General features: G+C 37.5%; 1 protein-coding gene across 1 annotated transcript; it reads left to right on the top strand.

The window, feature by feature from the left end:
* The first annotated feature begins 6,686 nt into the window (after window positions 1-6,686).
* LOC124286869 (protein SET-like) lies at window positions 6,687-16,908 on the top strand. Its single transcript, XM_046723313.1, has 8 exons — window positions 6,687-6,814; window positions 8,352-8,533; window positions 9,159-9,281; window positions 10,165-10,278; window positions 10,771-10,935; window positions 11,271-11,307; window positions 14,181-14,251; window positions 15,197-16,908. The coding sequence occupies exons 1-8, from the start codon at window positions 6,745-6,747 to the stop codon at window positions 15,254-15,256; spliced, it is 822 nt and encodes a 273-aa protein (XP_046579269.1). The 5' UTR covers window positions 6,687-6,744; the 3' UTR covers window positions 15,257-16,908.
* The last annotated feature ends 221 nt before the right edge of the window (window positions 16,909-17,129 follow it).

A 17,129-nucleotide genomic window follows, 5' to 3' on the forward strand; every position in this document is an offset into this window, starting at 1 on the left:
AAACTCAGGATCTTTGATTTACATACCATATCACTTAAGCGTAGAATTCTGAGCTCATTATCAAATATATTCTTGAGGTGTGTTTTTGAGGGATCAGAGATTTCTTTGGGTTGTTTCTTTCAGACTAACAAATATATCTGTCTCGTTGATGATATGACTATCTGACATCTCTGTTAAATTTGGGGGTTATGATTGCTTTGTACAATGATAGCCTGGATATTAAACTTAAGTTGTGAAAATGTCTCATCAAAATACCTCTTCGTGATCTAGCTAAGTTTATATCATGTTAAACTGCTCATATGACCAATATAAACATTTAAATGGTATTTGAGTAACAGCTGTAGAAAACTTTTGATTGTTTGAATGGGATAGGTTTTTTAATTTTATGAAGCCCATTTCTCTTGTCCCCCATCGTGATATTGCTGGAATATTGCTAAAAGTGGCGTAAAACCATACTCACTCACTCTTTTTATATTTTAACGTTATTATTTCATGGGTATAATCTTATAACATGAATTTGCATTAGATATATAATTGGTTATTCCTTGAATCTTGGAAGATATTGTTAAAGGTTGAAGGATGCCTGTCATCATAACCCAGTTGTGTACATCAATGCTCATGATGTCGATCACTGGATTGTCTAGCCAGGCTCAATGATTTACACAGTCATCATAGAGCTGGAATATTGCTACCCACCCCCACCCCCTATATATGTGCAGAAACGGGAAGACGGGAAGGAGCTATATTTGAGGATAAGTGGAAGAAATATATTTCCTTTTCTGCATTTGGCTGTTTTCATGAGAGGTTCCCCTCCCCAGTTTCAGAGAGGGATGTAGTTCAGAAGAGTACATGATTTTTTAGCATCTGTTTAACTTTTAATGTCATTGGGTTGCCTTGAATTAGATATGGGTTTGTTTATACATCAGTGGTGAGTAGTTCGTTGACTGAGTGAATGTCTGGCCCTTTGCCTGCAGAATTGTACACTTAGCTCATCATGCATATATTTTACATTGACAAAACCATACAAATATTTCACCTTGTCAGCATAATCTTCTCCTGAGATTTGTCCCCATATCACCAGTGTCTATACTCACAAGTAGTGTCCGTGTAACCATGGTAACTGAATGTAGTTTGAAAGCATATTACTAGAAATTTATGATATACCCAAAGATGAGTAATTCATTGTATTGTGAAATGTCAAGTATATTTTTAAATGAATCGAAATTTGGGAAAATGGAGAAAGGTACATAAAGATGACATACCACTCAACGTTTCCGAATAGTAAAAAATGTTGTGATTTGGAAGTAATTGCCATCCATATCAGACTTTTCCCCACTATCTTATTCAGGTGTGTGAATGGTTTAATTAATTATTGATTTCAGGAAAATGATTTTGAAGTTATTAAGTCAAAACATGCAACAGTTATTCCTATCCAGGTTTCTTGTTTATTAAATATGGGCATAAATGTGTGAAGCCCATTTCTGGTGTCCCCCGCCGTGATATTGCTGTAATATTGCTAAAAGCGGCGTAAAACTAAAACTCAGTCATTCAGTTTATTTAATAATAGTATTTGGCAGAAACTTTGAAACTTCTCCTTTTTCCCAAACATTGTCTATCCTGTACCAGAAACATGTCTGCCAGGGAGACCTGATGTTCCCAGGTGCCGATATAGTGCTGGTATCCCCTGTATATAAAGGCTTGACAGCATACCTGGTGGTCATAACATTCATGCATTCCTTCCTTGTATGTATTCTTATTTGATGCAAATGCAAATAAATATTAGCAACATACATAGACTTTGTTGTATTTTTCATGAGGTAGTCTTGGTTACAAAATATAATCTATATTTATGTGTGTGTGAGAATATATATAATGTTGGTTTGAGCGTTATTTTATCTGTATCTGGTCATAGAACAATAAGTGGTGTTATACTTTTTTCCCAGTTGGGATTTGAACCTGGCTCTGATTATACAGCTACCACTTGTGTGTCCCTAGGGATGGTGTCTGGGGCAGGCAAACAAGTCTCATGTCAGTGAGACATGAGTGATCTCCCTTGGCCACCTTGATAACCACATGGTTCACAGTTAAATGACCTTTTAGGGACCCATTCATAATCTGTGTGTGTGTGTGTGTGTGTTTCATCATGATGATGATGATGATGATGACGATTTTAAGGGGGGTCACCAATTTGGTTCTGGGTAGGGGCATCAATTTCCCAGGGGTGGGTGGGGTGGTGGTGTTGTCATTGATTTTTTACATGACATGCAGGGGTCACTTGCTTGATACATATATTATTATTTTTTTTTTTTATATTTATTTTTATTTTTATTTTTATTTTATTTTTTTTTTGGGGGCGTCATTAACACTGTGTACATGCTTCTCCATAAAAGTCATCTCCGATGAATACAGCTTTATGCATGGTTGAAACATCAGTTATCACCCACCCCCAGTCAGGGTGCAAGTCTCTCACACAGACCCACTGAAGAGTTTTGTAAGTCTCGCCAGTACTGTAGCAGACCAGCACATCAATAGCAGTAACCCAACCAAAGTTACGTTGGTTCTTTGTGAAAATAAGCAGCAATACAGTTTCCATGATCATAAGAAGTGGGTGCTACAACACTGGATCATTTATACCATTACTACAATATTGTCAGTTTCTTTTAAATCACTAGTAAATAGTGTTCGCAAAATAATGGTATACCAATACCAATAGTCTGGGATTCTCTGCAAAATAATAACCTACGTAAAGTTAATGCCATACGACACATTTCTGGAAGTGAACTCAAATGTTTAGACTTGTTTGTCCAACACACCCCACAACTGGGAATCTGGATCAAACTTGGTTCCTATAGCAACTTCCTGAGTACGGGGCACTTGGGTAGCCCGGAGCCGGCTTTGATCCCCACATGAGCACAATGTGTGAAGCCCATTTCTGGTGTCCCCCGCCGTCATATTGCTGGGATATTTATAAAGGCGGCGTAAAACTAAATTCACTCAATCACTCTTATCAACTTTCGCCTGTCCAAAGAATAGCAGAAGGAATCCAGTGACCAGAAGAGACGGGACCAGCATGGCGTCATTTCGAGGGCATCATCACGCTTTGGGTGTAAAGCTTGACATACCTTATCATTAGGATGGGATTTTGTTATATAGCCTATAGATCTATATATTTTTAAATCACAATGCTTAGGCTGTTTTATGTTTTAAAGTCCCCAGGTATCGCGTATACGTTTTACGGTGATCACGAAAGCATCTCTTAGTTTCCTACAAAATGTTCTGTCCAAGCCGCTTGTTAATTCGGGGTATTGGCAAAATGTGGACTGACTGAAATGTGCTTTCTTTTCAAACGCCAGACATGAGCTTATCGGAGTAGGCTACGCTCCTTGTTCCTTTCAAAGAAAGTAACAGTAACGAGCATTAACGGTCGTACGCTAAAACTGATAGCTGTTTTACGACAGAGTAGTGAGTGAGTTTAGTTTTACGCCGCTTTTAGCAATATTCCAGCGGTGACAACAGAAATTGGCTTCACACGTTGTACCCATGTGGGGAATCGAACCCGGTTCTTCGGCGTGACGAGCGAACACTTTAACCACTAGGTTACCCCACCGTCCCTACGACACAATAAGTCAGCTTTATACATGATTAGCCCGTCACTGGTTGACATCTTGTGACAACGTCCCATAAGAGTCAGTGAGTGAGTTTAGTTTTACCCCGCTCTCGGCAATATTCAAGCTATATGGCGGCGGTCTGTAAATAATCGAGTCTGGACCAGGCAATCCAGTGATCAACAGCATGAGCATAGATCTACGTAACTGGGATACGATGACTTGTGTCAACCACGTCAGCGAGCCTGACCACCCGATCCCATTAGTCGCCTCTTATGACAAGCATATGGGTTACTGAAGATCAATATTCTAACCCGGACCTTCACGGGTCCCCATACGATGACATGCATAATAAGTTTAGAATATATCCCAATCCGAAGAAAAACTACATTCAAAGCCACAAAACGTGTAACTGACAAGTGTGGAAATACGTTTTGAAATGTCCCAAAGCATAAATAACTTTTGTATTATTATTTTTTTCCCAAATGTTAACATTTGTTCTTTGAAATAAATGGTTAAAATGTGATCTGAACGGTGTTTAGAAAAATTACAGATTTTGTCATAGGAGAGACAAAAAAACAACAATTTCGTAACAACCCAGCGCGGTTCATCCGAGAGAGACAGATTGTACCCATCGAGTTCTTACATGAAACAAAGTTACACCGTATTTTTACGTTAACCATTCCATTTTTATCATCTATGGATACATCATAGAAACCGTCCTACAGGGGTCCAGTAACCTTGGAGATTTACTGGCCCGACTGGATTTTTACTAGCCACGGGCTAGCGGTCCAGTGGCTATTTCGAACACCGCACACAAGAAGCCTTGTCACCGATACCATCCTCTCTAAAGTTTTGTCCCGATCGGCACTTTAGCATTGGAAGCTTTTTTAGCCATTAGCACAGGGAAATGGGGGTTCATACATTGTACCGATCTGGGGAATCGAACCATGGCCTTCGACGTGGTGTGCAAACACTTTCACCACTAAGCTACCCCATCGCTACTGGCCATAGTTATCCTTTTATCAGCCCTGTTTAATATACAGATCGAATCTTAGTCGCTCTCTCAGTCTCTGAACAATAATATTTTCTTTCAAACACGACTCTTATACTGCAATACTGCCGCAGTTCTTATCTTTTGTGGGTTTTCGTGGTTTTCATTAATATTTTTGTAAGTCTTCCATGTGGTCTGAATGTGTCTTCTCACTGGGCTCCTTGTGTTAAGGGGGCGGTGGGGTAGCCTAGTGGTTAAAGCGTTCGCTCGTCATGCAGGCCGAAGACCCGGGTTCGATTACCCACATGGGTACAGTGTGTGAAGCCCATTTCTGGTGTCCCCCGCCGTGATAAGGGACCATTCATAATTCATGATTTTAAGGCGGGTCACCCTTTTGTTCTGGGGAAGTAGGGTTTGTCATCAATTTGTACACATGTACTAGTGGGGGGTGGGGCAGCAATTTTTTGCACATAAGAATATTAAAAAGATATGCTTACAAAATATGGGGAGGGGGGGGTTATTGATTTTGTACATGACATGCAGGGGGGCTCACTTACTTTGCACATAAATTGTAAGGGGGGTCATTCACATTGTACATGCCTCTCCATAAAAATCCCCACCCCCCATCCTAAAGCCATAAATTATGAACGGACCCTAATGCTGGAATATTGCTCATTGTGTTGAGGACCCGAACATATCGTGTTTTATTACATTAAACACACCCTTCCTCTCATTATACCTTTTAACGCGAGACGTTCCAGTTTGATCTAACTTGAGATTAGATTTGGTCAAAACAAAATGAGATATTCAAGTCATGATGCACGCCTAAATCAAGGCGTGTGAGTGACATTTGACGTGTTGTTATTACATATTTTACGAGCGCCTTCGTGAATGTAGCAAGCGGTTGCCTTATGCAGATCCTATAGTGGCATACAAGTAGGGGTATGTATGTTGGCACTTATGTAGAAATATTCCAATCCGAAGGAAAACTACATACAAAACCGCTTAACGTACGTGTAACCAACAAGTTAGTCTGTCTCACAGTCCCTGAACCACATTATTTTCCCCACTGCCAAGCCATCTCTGCAGTGCTAAAGCCCTAAATAAAGCAAGTCTAGATTTCCTCAGGTTCTGAATCTCTGGTCTCCCTAGGGCTCCTTTTCAATATAAATGGGCTTGTTTGTTACTATCAAAATTATATATATTCAGAGACTAAGCCTTAGTCTACCAACAAGTGTGCAAGTACTTTTATAATGTTCCAAAGCATACAAAACAAAGACTTTTGCATTTTTTTCTTTTTCCAAAATGTTAACATTTGCCTGTTGAAACAAATGGTAAAAATGTGATCTGAATCGTGTATAGAAAAATCACATATTTTGTCATCAGAGGAGACAAAAATAACACACGATGAGACGTTCTCATGAAATATTCGTTCCGTTTCCTGAAATACCATTCAATTTGATAACAACCCAGCGCGGTTCATCCGAGAGAGCCAAATTGCACCCATCGAGTTCTTACACGAAACAAAGTTACACCGTACTTTTTATGTTAAACCATTCCATTTCTTTTATCATCTAAGGATACATGATATTGACGAAAAATGGGAACAACAAAGAGTCCTACAGGGACAAAATAACTAAGGAGATATTCATTTTGGGTTCCTACGCGCGCACCGACTACGAGAAACTGAGATTACATTTTCCTAACGGAGTATTACGATAAAACGTATTAAATGGATGGCAATCAAACCACGAATTCGTTTATACCAGCTGGAGCAATTAATAACCCTATGAAAGTTTTAATACAGTGGTATGTGTATTGGTAAAGTATAATTAAATCTGCCTCGTGACAAAATTTTGCATTGATGCATTTAATCTACTTTTAAGGAAGCGCTTTTATTCCAGTTTAAACTATAAACCATTCATTATCATGTTGTTACACAAATCAAACCCTTGATATTCTGATAAAGTCCAGCATGTCCATAATCACGTTCTTAAAGTGTGTATATATTTCCATAAAGCAAGAACTCACCTCAATATTATTCGTAGACTGTAAACTAGTTGTCATGAATATGGAGTCAAAAATAATACTGTTTCCGGTCACGCAGGCGCAGAGTAGACCTCTTTCCCCGCTTTCTAAATTAACATGGCGACTCCAGCTAAAGTCACAAAACCAGAAGGGAAAAATAACCACGACACGGCAGATGAGCAAGCAGGTTTGTATTCACAGATACACTTGAAATGTGTGTATTTATGTGCGCTAATAATTTCGTAGATTCAATCAAACGGTGGTGCACAAGAGCCCCACCAAACCGAACTCTGCCTCAATCACGAAAGCCACATGTTCCCGGTCTTTTGTTTAGTCGTTCGAATTTCCTAAATCGAAGCGGTGAAATAAGCGATCTCGATTTGATTTCGCACTATTGGCCGTTGATGTTGGTAGCAGTTGTTATAGGAGGAGGTATGCGTCATTATGAATTACGACTTAATCTTTCATCAGAGGTGAAATTGAACAGTTAAGCGTCATGCGATGTTGTTGTGTGCCTCTACACACCGATCCATTACGTCATAGCAGTTCAGCAAAATGTAAACAAACGCCTCTCGGTAACTCGTTGGGTAGTGTATAAATATTTGGAATATTCTCATATTTGGAATATTGTTTACGTGGGAATAAATTAAAGTCACTGAATATAAAGAGACATACTGAAGAAGGAAACATTGTTTTGTCCGTCCATCCTTGCTTATCTCCCTTTATAAACTAAACCATTCAGAATGACTGTTTCTCGATTATCTTTATAAAAATTAATTATATTAAATTTTAGAATTAAATTCCATTCCCATTTGATTTGTATAACAATTAAGGAATTAAAATGAAAAACCTATCAATTTGGGGGGAAATAAGTATTCTCTGTTTAATAACAATAAGTTCTTCACAACAAAGTGTTGAATAGTTACTTCGAAATAATATTGTTTAGCTGCTCTACAATTGCTGCTTATCCAAATATGTACAAAGTCGGTTTCCTAAAAGAAATTCAATTTTAGATGAACAAGAGTTTTTAGTTTTTTTACTTCACTTTGATTATAAAGTACGCTGGGGGAAAATTAGCCTGTCCTGATGCCTGTAATTTTTCTTGTAATGTAGCAGTCACTGTTGATTTTTTTTATATGCTCTAAAAATGTTTGCCTCTTTCTTAACCAAGAAATAGTTCCAGTCTGTAAAGGTTTATGAATAATTTGTGACTTGTTTGTTCTCTAAGAGCATTTATCTACATGGTTTTCTTAGTGGTGCTCCAAGCAAATTAGATCGGTGATATGGTATTCAGTTTGGAAGTAATCTGTTGATTTGAATCTCTAAGTTTGATGTGTTGATGTTTGTGTGAAGTGGACAAGCAAATGAATGATTAAACCGTTAAAACTGTATCCTGTTCTGTGCAAAATAAATGAAAAATACATTATAAAGGTTATCTCCATTACATAATGTGTAATTGGTCATGGAAATAGTTGCAAAGTATTTCACCTGGAGTTTCCAGTTCCTGCTTTGTCTTTGTTGAATAATCAATTTAAATATTTGTTGCAAGGTTCGATATTATGTAGTAAATATAGCCATATAGCTGTAATATTGCAGAGAGGAGCATTAAACAACAACCAATAAAAAACTAACGGAAGTCAGTACATGAAAACACCATACATGTACTAACATTTAATGGGTTGATGTCTTTGAATATCTACATGTTAGATGTATTGTTGTTTCAGATAAAGAGCAACAAGAGGCAATAGAACAAATAGATGAGGTCCAGAATGAAATTGACCGGCTAAATGAGCAAGCGAGTGAGGAGATTCTCACAGTGGAACAAAAGTACAACAAATTGAGACAACCTTACTTTCAAAAGCGGTCAGATTTGATTGCCAAAATCCCAAATTTCTGGGTAACTGCTGTATCCTTTCAGTCATGAGTTTTACGTGCACAAATATCTAGTTGACTGCGGTAGCACTGGAATACCCAAATGTGTTGGGTTTTTGTTTTGCTATATGCAGGCGTAGTACATCATTTATCAAAAATGGCAACAAGTGGATATTAGCCATTCCCATGATTCTTTTGACATATCACTTTAGTGAAGTACTAACAGCATTGACATTCACTGTTGGTAATCTTTGTGTCTCTAGCCAGAATATGTGCTTTGAGCATAATTTTTCAGGACTGCTAGTTTTGATACAAGAACTTACTAAACAAACCTTTACCAGAATTAGTCATGGGAATGGCAACATAATTTGTAAATAAACTTATTCATGTAGATTAGTTATGAAGAACATTATGATGAATTATGTGTTAATTATGTTATTTGGCTTGAGATCTGATTTTAATGTGTTTTAACCCAGAGTTGTCAGTATAATCTTGGGCCTTACTTGATTCTGTAAGCCTAATGGTTTTCAATAGATAAATCTGGATCTTATATAAGTTCTGAATGTTCATTTTCCATGAGGCCTATGTGCCCTTATATATAGCCACGTAAAGTCAGTCTGAGGCAACTAGGACCATGAATAGACCTTAACTATGGCAAGTTTGTAAATCACCCTCAAGTATCAGCACTGCTTAATGAAGAGGATGAAGAGGCCTTACAGTACCTGACCAAAGTGGAGGTGCAGGAGTTCGAAGACATCAAGTCAGGATACAGAATAAACTTTGTAAGTGAATTTACAAGCTTAGTGTGGCTGAAATACTTCCTAGAAACAGTGTGTTTTTCCCATAAACAGCAAAAATTCCAGACAAGATAGGTTGTTTATTTTCATTTAAACAATTCGGTGCAAAATTCAGGTAAGAGATTTGATGTCACATCACTACCCAAACTAAAGGGTTTATGGTATTTATCATATTAAATTTATTTAAAGGCACGATATCACACATTTTTGGCAATATTTTGGACTATATTATACATATTGGGGCGTATGCACTCACTTTAGCTTTTCTATTGATGCAATAGACTTATTATCCCTCATGACTTGCCTGAAATCGATAATTGAAACTTTGAGGCAAACAGAACACTTGCCATATATGGAATGTAAACAATTGGTGAAAACTCTTGCACACAGTGTTGTTGGTGTTTGCCAAACTGGTATATTCAGAAAGGGCTCTCCAAGGGACATAACTCTATGGTTTTTTTGCTTGAAATAATGTTCAGTCGGCAGAGGGCACGCAAATCAATTTAATGCAACATTGCACTAATTCATTCGAACTTTTTAATGTAATGTTGTAATTTAAGTTCGTATTTGTTTTTAGAATAAATTATATGGTAGCTTCCCTGAGGGATGATAGTACTGAGAGAATGCTTTATATATTTTTATAGAAGTCTGGTGTGATAAAGTGCCTTTAAAATATGCTTGTTCATCATAACTGTATTGTAAGTTCCTTTTTCTTCAGGTGTCTACTATAGATGGATATTGTTAGTGGTATGCATGATATGTGTGAAAATGTCCATTTAGAAAAACGATTGTCTATTGTATATGTCATTAACTAGAGTGGTCACATATTCTTGTGCAGCATATAAAATGTGTTTATTTTTTGTTTCAGTATTTTGATAGCAACCCATATTTTGACAATGAAATGATAACTAAAGAGTTCCATTTGAATGATACCGGTGAACCCTCCTCCAAGTCGACACCGATCAAATGGAAAAGTGGAAAAGTAAGTACCAAGGTTGCTCCGACGTGTCATGGTCTTGTTTCTAAGTGAATTTACAAGCTTAGTATGGCTGAAATACTTCCATATTTAACAAAAAAAAAACCCAGCAAACAGCAAAAATTCCAGACAAGATAGGTTGTGTATTTTCATTTAAAGAATTCAGTGCAAAATTCAGGTAAGAGATTAGATGTCACATCACTACCCAAACTAAAGGGTTGATGGTATTTACCATGTTGAATTTATTTAATGGCACAATGTCACATTTTCGACAATATTTTGGACTGTATTACATATTTTGGGGCTTATACACTCACTTTAGCTTCCTATTGATGCAATAAAATACATTGCTAATATTCTGTGCACTAAAAGTAAAATACCAAGAAAGTCAGAAATGTGAGAATAAAATGGTGATAACCAAACGTTATGCAGCCTCCAATCAGTTTTTGTACAGTCTTATATCATCAACCTGCTGTAAGTAAATATTTGTTTTGTCAGGACTTGACAAAGAAATCCAGCCAACCCAGTAAAGGACGAAAGAGCAACCACGAGGAACAGGAATCCTTCTTCTGCTGGTTCTCAGATCATGGGGATGCAGGTGCTGATGAGTTAGGAGAGGTCATAAAAGATGATATCTGGCCCAATCCTTTACAGTACTACTTGGTAGGTGTTCTGGGAGGTTGCTACCCCCAGCTTAGTTCTAGTCTGGTCTTCTGGTCATGCTTAGCTGACTTTGGTGTCTTGTGATATGTTTCTGATCTGTTGCCTCTATTAATATTAATGAATGACTGTTTAGTCGTGATACAATAACATTGATGATAAATATTGACCATAAATCTTAACTCACTCACTCATGATTTCTCTGTAGTTCCTGCAGATTTTTCAATCATGCACAAAAATGTGAATCCGGGTGCAAAATTTTAGACCTAAGCACCTTACAGGAAACTATTTCTGAAGACAAATATTTATAAGTCAAATGTCAATTTCTCTTTTTGCAGGCTTCAGAAATTGATGAGGAGGGCGGAGGTGATGGTGGTAAGTGTTTGCTTCATAAAGTTTTGTTGTCAGTTTTTAGGAGTCAAAACTTTCCAAACCTATGGAAGAATGTCACAGCAGAAATTAAAAGGTGAATTAGTTATACCACAAAGGGTTCTGTATAGGAACCCATGAAGATCCGGGTTAGAATTGATCTTCAGTAACCCACGCTTGTCGTAAGAAGCAACTAGCTGGATCGGGTGTTCAGGCTCTTACCTGGTTGACACATGTCATCATATCCCAGTTGCATAGATCTATGCTCATGCTGTTGATCACTTTATTGTCTTGTGGAGACTATTATTTACAGACCGCTGGAATATTGCTGAGAGTGGTGTAAAACTTAACTCACTCTGAATAGGAATTATATTGGATGACACCTGTTCTAGACTATGATTTTGCTGTGACATCAGTCGACATTGAAAAATGTACCAATGTATCATTCCCTTTAATAAATAATAATAATAATAATAATAATGGATATTTTTAGAGCGCCATGATAATACCTTATGAAGTTTTGTTTGTTTGTTTGTTTAATTCTTTCAACACCAGTCAACCAGAGGCATTTACTGCCATGACACCGAGTTCCCAGAGACTCTGAGGTCATAGATGAAGCCTATGTTTATGAAGGAAATTATAAGCTTGTAAAACGTTATTGCTACTACATCCCATACACCATTTAAAAGATCTAATCCTACTGTTGATAAATATGAAGTTTATTTTTATAATATTATTCAAATAATACAACTACAACTTAAATAAAATTATTTTTGAATGAAAATGCAAGCTTACATTTATAACGTCCAGATAAACCACGAAAGAAGCAAAAACTATGGCGATTTTTTTCCATTTGTGACATGTCATAACATGCCCGTGCCTTTTTCTTTTATATTTTCAATTTTACGTCATCAGAAAATTATTATAAAAAGATTTCTTAAATAATATGTATGGTCGCCTATTTCCCGATATCTGTGGCTTTCCGCTTGGTAACATGACATAACAACGGAAAATACCTCCGTTTTCGAAGCTTCATATGAATAACATGGGAGGCGAATCGTTTGATGGCGGGTATCGTTCGAAAGCTCTGAACATCAACAACATCACTGAACCCTTGCCGAGAGTATTTTCACAGTTGTAAGAAGCGATTTTGCTGGATAAAAATTGGTTTCTAATGACGCTTTTTCGCTACAGTCTGCTATAAGGGTCGTGATTGGTCAAAATCAGACACATGACCTAAAGCAGCCAATCATATTACGGCAATGGATACCGTCCTCGTAAACGAAAACTTTTAGATTTAGACGAAAGTTTTGGGTAAAATAATGTTATTTTGAACATATTAAGCAAGAAATCGCTACCTATACGTAAATTATGGAACTTATTGGACGTATCGTGCTAGGTTATGACCTGTGACAAAAATGCTTCATGCATATATTTTCGCATTAAACATCGTGTCCGAGCGTGAAAATTGAGGCGGCGAGAGCCGAGATGTCACTTGTCAATGACTTGACTTACATTACGTGATCGCACAAAAAGATGGAAATAGTAATTTTATTTGTATGTTTGACATATTTTATGAATGTTGTTGTTGATTTTATTCATTAGTTTATTTAATTTATTTAATGAATTCCTCGAAACATCGTTACTTTGCTCTTTGACAATATTATTGTGGACCCGCTGCCGAAGCATTCGTCCGAGAATCGTTGTTTTCAATAACATTGCGAAAAATAGTTTATAATTTTAATTCTGCTGATAAATTGAAATTTAATATGTGTTTTCAGACATTGTGAAATGTGATAGATTTAATATATGAATCATAAGTCAGGTAGGTTCCTAAAATTATGTCTCATTTTGACGTGACTACTGCCTGGCCGCTTAATCGGCCTCCGGTGTCTGGGGACTCATAACGTTGTGGCCGCTTAAGCGGCCTGCGGTGTTGAATGGGTTAATGTTGCACAGAGAAATATTCCAGCAATATGAAGTTGGTCGGTCAGTAAATACTTAAGGCTGGACCAGGCAATTGCATTGATCTGTGGATTGCCTGGTCCAGACTCGATTATTTACAGGCTGCTGCCGGATCATATAGCTGGAATATTGCTGAGTGTGGCATGAAACAACAAACAAACTAGAAAACCCATTGTTACCATAAACCATCTTTCCACAGAATTGTGGCATAAGGACATGGTATTGGCCAAGTTACTGTGTCACACAAACTAACCCACTTGGTTGACTTTGTCGTATCTTTGGTTGCCAGCAACACATTCTGACCACTAATCAACACATGGAGGTTAAAATAGCAAAACAGAACCAATAAAGAGTCAGACTGAAATAATTACATTCAGGGCTCCTGCTAAGGGCCGTATCAGCATATGTACGGAACAAATATGTGCAAGATACGGTAGGGAATAATTTAGAAAACGTAGCAGATACGCACCACAGCAATGGTGTACGGTCTTAGAATCATTTACAGACGTATTTATCTGAAAAGGTATTGTTTTATTGTTTATTGACCTGTTTACACAAGAGTAGCAATGTAGTGGTGTATATATGAAACGAAACACAAGATTACTGATACTCCATTAAATTCCAATCAGTGCTCTAAATGTACTCTTAAGTTATTCCAGTACTTCTATATTGAAAAAAATTAGGAGTACATACTCCTGATGTTGAAAATGTATCTGGAGCCCTGTACATTATTGGCCTGATCAGTATATCATCGTTTTAAGTATACAACTTGAACTGCCCATTGTCTGGTACATGATATTCAGTCCTAATGGGTACCCATACATGGCTGGTGATAGAAGTCACATATACAATAGACAGGCCTGAGACACCAATTATGTTTGTTAGACCTTCATCCATGCTGTTGGTTGTTACAGATGATTTGGATGAGGAAGGTCTGGATGATGAAGAAGGGGATGTAGAAGAGGACTTTGAGGGGGAAGATGAGGTGAGTGTCATTTCTACGTTGCCCAACATTTATTTTCTACTTACAGTTTGTAATATTTGATGTGCGTATATCTTTATCTGTAAAGCTAAAAATATATTGGTAAATTTGGTCTGAGCCCCACCTATCTTAGCTAAGATGATTGCAACGGTCATGCTTTTGCATTGACCATAAAAGTGGGCCCTGGCATTTGATGGTGTGGATATGTTCATAAATAGTATTGCATACTTGCTTCTTGTGTGTTTTTCCTTCCTTCACTATCATGGTGGAAGTTTGTGGAAAGGTTTGTTAAGGCATCCCACACTTGTCATGATACAGCTCAAATATTGTTGATATGACATTAAGTTTTAATGTAACGGGTCTCAACCAGAACCCAAGCTTTTCTGTATGAATTTTTTTTTTTTTTTCCATGACCCACAAAACTGAGTCTGGTAGTGTGTCAAATGTGAATTTGAATAGAATGACAAATGATTATTCCTATCAAATGTTAAGAAGTAACACTGCTTAATGTTAAGAAGATACACTTGGACAGTAAGACTGCAGGGAAAACAACATACTGTAAATTGTAGGAAAAGGTAATATAATCTCCAGCAATGCAAGCTAATTTCGAGATTGCTGTTATAAGCATCATGATATATATTTTTAGGGCCATAGTTTGTACAAAACAGCATCACTCACTGTAGAACAATTTATAAGAATATGTATTGCAATACATATCCCAGTCAGCCACCAGTCTGAAGCTGAATAGAAGAAAGATTTACTCCAGTTTCATAAAGTTGCCTTGAATTTGTCAGAAACATTTAGACTAAGTTCCATTCAAAATATTTGACAGGAAGAGTTGAGACCGTATGAAAGCTGTTTTGACCCAGATAGCGTGGATGTGGGCACCCAATTACTTCATCACCGTTGAATTAGCCTTCAAGAAAGCATTATCCTGTTGTGTTTCAGGAGTTGGGTGAGGAGGAGGCAGAGGATGGAGAAGAAGGCGGAGAAGAGGAGGAAGGTTAAGATCATCAGATCATCGGCTGTCATCGTCATTTCCCATCATTCACTGGCAGACTACCCTGGGTTGAGGCGGCGGCGGATACCAACCTGCACCCATGGCTAACTGTCAACACATGGACAACACTTGACTACACCAATGCTAGAGTAGATGTTAAGCATGTCGAGAGGTTTTGTTTTTGTATATTTGGCTGTGTTGGTTTATGGTTAACAGATGCGAGCCCAGCTTAACTCCATTACGATTTGACCTTTCCGACGTAAACATGGTAAGAGATAAACGTGAAGGAGTTAAAGGGTTATATGTTCTGTGTGACTTTGTGTGTGAGCAGTTCAAGTATTAGCTACGACGTAAACAGTTTCAATTAATTAGGTAAGTAATCCATTGGTGACACTCATCTCAGGAAAACTTCTTCATTGTATTTAAGTACAGTCCGTTGTACCGTGGTTTCTGAATGGCATTTCTATGTGGTCGTGAGGATATCAGCTGAGGGTTAGCCATGGGTGTCTTGGAATAATCTTTTGTTTTGGCCTGGTTTGGATGGATTTAACTGATTCATTCTTGATGGAGGTCTAAACCTACTGCTTGACAATTATTTTATGATCTTGTTTGTCTTGTGTACCAGATGTTTTATATTTTGGAAAGTGTTTAGGATAGATATGAAGAGACGAGTTTCACAGCGAAACCTCTGCATGTTTTAAGTAAATGTGTATTCAGTGTCTGATCCTGATGTTAAGAAGCGAACACATTCGGTGTTCTTACATATAAGTCCTTTTTTATTGTTATGAGTTTTTGGTTATCTTAAAATGTTATTTCTACAGTGAATAGACCAATGCATCAAATGATTTTTTTGTAACAGTATTAGGTAGTGAAATTTAAATCCAATGAAAGTTATTCCTCTTGCAGTTCAGTTGTGTATTTATGTTAAAGTTGACTTTGAGACCAATGTGTAATTTAGGTAGAGGTAAGAATTTAATTTTTAACAATTTCTTAACATACTCATGACAGTAATGAATTATACTGCCGAAGGTTTTGTACAAAGCACATCAACCATCAAGATCATTTCCATGAGGCATGCGACAAGGCAGTTCGTGTTTCTGTGTTGGAATAACGGTGTCGAGTCCAGCAATCATATTTGTGTATTATTATCAAAGATGTTGCTCTCAGAGTTCAGTAAACTAGAAACCTCCTCACTTCCATAAGGTAAAAACATTTTGTACATATGTCTTTTGCATTGGCATTGCTTTGCCAGCTTCACAGGAACTTACAACTTCGTGGTAGTGCTACCTTGCATTTATAAGCTCTGGAAGAGAGGAAAAGTGACATGTTTGGTAATCAGGGACTTAGAAGAGGTTGAAGTCTTTAAGATAGCTTCTCTGACTTGGCCTACGAGTTAAGATCTTTTGAAAATAAAGTTGTCCGAGGCTAAGTAATGTTTTGTTCTGGTGAGTTATCTGAACACCTAGTGCTAGATGGAGGCTACGAGTTTACTGTGAGGAGAGAGCCAACTGTTGTCATTTTGTACAAAACTGCAGTGCAGGGTTTATCAGGAACACTGTCTAGTGTTGGTGTGGTTTTGTATAGACCTTTTTCATAACAGATAAATCGAAACATTCGATAACCGTCATGTTAAATCATTAATAAAGATGTGTCATACCAAGTGAATCTGGTTTGTTTTCTTTGCCATATAATTCATGCTGTAACGCCAACCCTGCAACAGTGGAGGAGAAATATGTACTTAGTTTGGTCAGGGTCCACAAAGCGTTTGTAACATTATGTAACTCTCTACTATCGTAGGCTTGCTACTGGCATCGTCCTACAAACGTTTTGTGGATAGGGTCCCTGGTTCTGTCTAGGACTTAACTTTGAGACACAGGTAAC

The sequence above is a fragment of the Haliotis rubra genome, unplaced genomic scaffold (genome assembly GCF_003918875.1).
Source record: "Haliotis rubra isolate DU_JTF1 unplaced genomic scaffold, ASM391887v1 Scf394, whole genome shotgun sequence".
Classification (NCBI taxonomy): Eukaryota; Metazoa; Mollusca; class Gastropoda; order Lepetellida; family Haliotidae; genus Haliotis; species Haliotis rubra.

What these genes read in the sequence shown, in the direction of transcription:
- LOC124286869 (XM_046723313.1), top strand. Translation starts at nt 6,745, where the DNA reads ATGGCGACTCCAGCTAAAGTCACAAAACCAGAAGGGAAAAATAACCAC. An exon ending in TCAAATGGAAAAGTGGAAAA is followed by an intron (nt 10,279 to 10,770) that starts GTAAGTACCAAG and finishes TTGTTTTGTCAG; the next exon opens with GACTTGACAAAGAAATCCAG. An exon ending in ATCCTTTACAGTACTACTTG is followed by an intron (nt 10,936 to 11,270) that starts GTAGGTGTTCTG and finishes CTCTTTTTGCAG; the next exon opens with GCTTCAGAAATTGATGAGGA.